Genomic DNA, 3,304 nt, shown 5'->3' with positions numbered 1-3,304 from the left:
AGAATAATTACTAAGGCAATATTCAGAGGAAGAATTTGTGCCGCAAAAGGTTGGCGAATGAATATGTAATCTAGCAGCCAAAATGTATCACATACTTGTCTGGCAGCAGTAAGATTAACTTCTAAAATAGCTTTCTCCTGTGAATTACCCTGACCAAACATTCCATGTCCTCCGTTCACATCAATAGAGACCAACGCCTCAGTTTGTTCAATCACTAAAGAACCTCCATTGGAAAGTGGAACTCTGCAGGAGGCAAAATATACATTTACATGAAGATATCTGGGAAGGAAAAGGTGGGTCATAATTCCCGAAGAGCGGTGTTAGCCACTTCTTACCTTTTACTGAGAATGCCTTCGATTTCCTCCTCAATGTCATATAAATCAAAAAGAGGGATACTCTTATCATGCAGTTCCACTCGATTACAAAGATCAGGTGCCATATCCTGCAGGTAGTGTGTGACCTGTAAACTAATACCAGTTAGTGAAATAATTTGGATACAGTATTACTCTATTGAGGATCCGTTCTAGACTATGGTACAGTTTAATTATCTGCAAGTGCAAGAATTGGTACAAATAGAGAAGACGTAACACATCTAACTGGAGATTTTAGTTAAGCATTTGAAAATAACATTCAAGATATGATGTAAATCAATATATGTATGAAGGTACTAATAAGATCATTGTTCGGACAAGCAAAAAGAGGGCGTACCTCATGGTATGTCCTGGGAGAGTCAACCACCATCTTCTCAACCTGGAAAAAACAAGATGTTACTGTCAACCCATAGAACCTTAAGGGGGCAAATCGAGGAGAAAAATATGAAAAATGGCCTAACTACCTTGTCATTGAAATAGTCCTGCACAACTGAGAGTGTTTGACCCATTGCTCTATGTAGCAGCGCTGGAATGGCTCCTTCCACACCTTCATCTGCAGCAAGAGCTGCAGATTTTGCTTCATCTGTTATGTTCTTCCAGGTTAAAAGCAGACCTTCTAAGTCTTTCTGCAGTTCTTCTAAAGAATGGCCAGCAGCTACAGTTCTTACAGTCAGGCCAAAACCCTGAGGCTGCAATGTTTTTGCTATAACTTTTAGCCGGGTTCTCTCAACTCCCGAAATTTTTTTCGAGACTCCAATTCGTTTGCAGCGAGTCAGTAATACCTATACGGAAAAACTTTATTTCAGACAAAAGAATCATAAGAAACGAAAGGGAAAAGTGTCACAGGAAAAAACACATGTCATACCCAGAATCTACTTCTCAGTTTCGGGTAAGCAGTAAGAGTTGGACCTTTCGTACCGAGGCCCTCTTTAACAACTTGCACAATTATCTTGGTGCCTTTCCGAACTTGAATCCACTTATCATCCTTAGATGACATCCCCTTAGAAGCTTTTGCAACTGATCCATTAGGAACGAGGGAATCTGCAGGGTGTTCTCTTTCCAGAGGAATAAAGCCATTCTCAGATCCAACTTCCACAGCACCATGGTTCCCTACAGTTCCATTAACTAGTCCAGCTAGAGCATCTGAGACATGATCTTCATCATTTTCATGCTCATCGTCATCATGAAAAGATTCCCCAGGGTCATTTGAATCAATGTCTAATAAACTACTGGCTTCAAAGTCATAGGAATTATGGTCGATTTCATGGGGAGCTGGAATGTCATTGATAGAGAGGATCGGAGAACTATCAGCTGCTTGCTTCTTTGATCCATCACAGAATGGAGGGAATATGAATGGTTCCCTGTTTGACTTAATGTCCATGAAAGAATGTCTAGCACTTCCGATATTCACAAATGCACCACCCATATGGGGCACAAACTTAGTGATTACGCCCAGGTAAACACTATCACACTGCACATTGGTCTTAACTGGTTCCAACAATAACTCAACCAGCTTTTCACCTTCCAAGACAGCAATCCTTTGCACAGTACATATAGAAGAATTGATCAGTATTGTAGTAGAAATGGATTCTGGTTGAAACAATCCATCATCGGGTAAGAGAGTCTCAGTCAGCTGGTGATGTTGTTCATCAGTATCTAAGTCGTTTTCAATTTCATCACAGCTTTCAACATCTTGTTCGCTATCAGTCTGCATGTTCCTTGCATGTGGCAAGGTAACAGATTCTTGAAGGAACCACGGTTCCTCAATAGGCTGATAATTGTCAGAAAATATCGCACTAAAGTTCAAGTTCTCTGACGAAAACGCTGCAAGCTCATCACAGAATAAAGATTCATCTCCTACTTGCTTATCATTCAGAGGTGGTCTCGGGACTTCTATAGCACTATCGGCGGAATTGCATTCATCTGCCAAACCACTGGAAGCATTTGAGTTTTAAAACATTTTGCAAAAGATGAAAAGAGACGGAAAGAGGAGGAACCACGGCAATGTTACCTTCGCTTTGAGCTGAAGTAACAGTATTTGGAAATAGGTAAGCATCATCAATCCAAGACCCCCATACGTAGGATTCTTGTGATTTTGAGGAAGCACTCATCCATGAATCCCTTATAACTATTTTTCTCTCTCGACTGACAGAAGAAGGAACAGATAACGAAAATTGTGGCCCTGGTCTCCAGATGACATCAGATGAAGACCCGTATCCAGCTTTTAACAAATAATTATACCTGAAATTTACACCAGAAGCAATCTGCCAAGCATATTAAGTTATAAGAAAACAAGACATACGAACTCGCTTAAAAGAAAAGAGTTTGGTTCCTTTTAAGTTCGCTACGAGTGAACATTCAAAAATTTATGCAAAATGATACATCTCTACTTATGTTTGCTAAGGCTTAAGTGAAACAAGTGAATAGATTACCTTGACTTTAGCTTCCCATTCATTATGATTTTCAGTAGGCGACATCGAGATTGCACAGTCTGGTTCCCAGCTACCTAAAGCAGAAGGATCTCCAGTAACGTAGAGATGTTCATTGGGTGCCAGATCAGCTTCCACAATCCAAACAACCTCGCATAATCCTTTGCGCAGACTAGCTGGCTGTTCTGAGAATACAGAAAACCCAAAATATCTACAAACATCAAAATCTGAGGCACAACACAACTGAAAATACTACAGGAAAGTAAAACAATGAGAAATGTTTTTCTTCTCCCAGCTACCTTGTTGTGCGCTTATAATAGCAGACCTTTCACGTAAACGAGAGACCCCAAAGCACAAAGTGAGCCTAAAGGTCTTCCCAGGCTCAACATTAGAGAACATATATCTGTTCAACGACAGAGAATCCAAGTCATTACAAAATGGCATATCCTATTCACAAATTTTCTATGAAGTTTCTCTTTTAGGTTCATTCATGTACCAGTTCTT

General features: G+C 40.1%; 1 protein-coding gene across 1 annotated transcript in view; it reads right to left on the bottom strand.

Moving 5' to 3' along the window:
- LOC104766476 (ribonuclease E/G-like protein, chloroplastic) overlaps window positions 1–3,304 on the bottom strand; it is a 7,186-nt gene that overhangs the window by 2,539 nt on the left and 1,343 nt on the right. Inside the window, exons 2-9 of the mRNA XM_010490370.2 lie at window positions 3,100–3,203; window positions 2,804–2,985; window positions 2,383–2,635; window positions 1,237–2,294; window positions 836–1,153; window positions 709–750; window positions 336–460; window positions 96–243 (exon numbers count right to left, since the gene is read on the bottom strand). Of these exons, the coding sequence (XP_010488672.1) occupies window positions 96–243; window positions 336–460; window positions 709–750; window positions 836–1,153; window positions 1,237–2,294; window positions 2,383–2,635; window positions 2,804–2,985; window positions 3,100–3,203 (2,230 nt within the window). The remainder of the gene's footprint in view (window positions 1–95; window positions 244–335; window positions 461–708; window positions 751–835; window positions 1,154–1,236; window positions 2,295–2,382; window positions 2,636–2,803; window positions 2,986–3,099; window positions 3,204–3,304) is intronic.

The sequence above is a fragment of the Camelina sativa genome, chromosome 19 (assembly GCF_000633955.1).
Source record: "Camelina sativa cultivar DH55 chromosome 19, Cs, whole genome shotgun sequence".
Lineage (NCBI taxonomy): Eukaryota > Viridiplantae > Streptophyta > Magnoliopsida > Brassicales > Brassicaceae > Camelina > Camelina sativa.
Note: the sequence above shows the minus strand (reverse complement) of the source record. Positions and strands in the feature narration are given on the sequence as shown.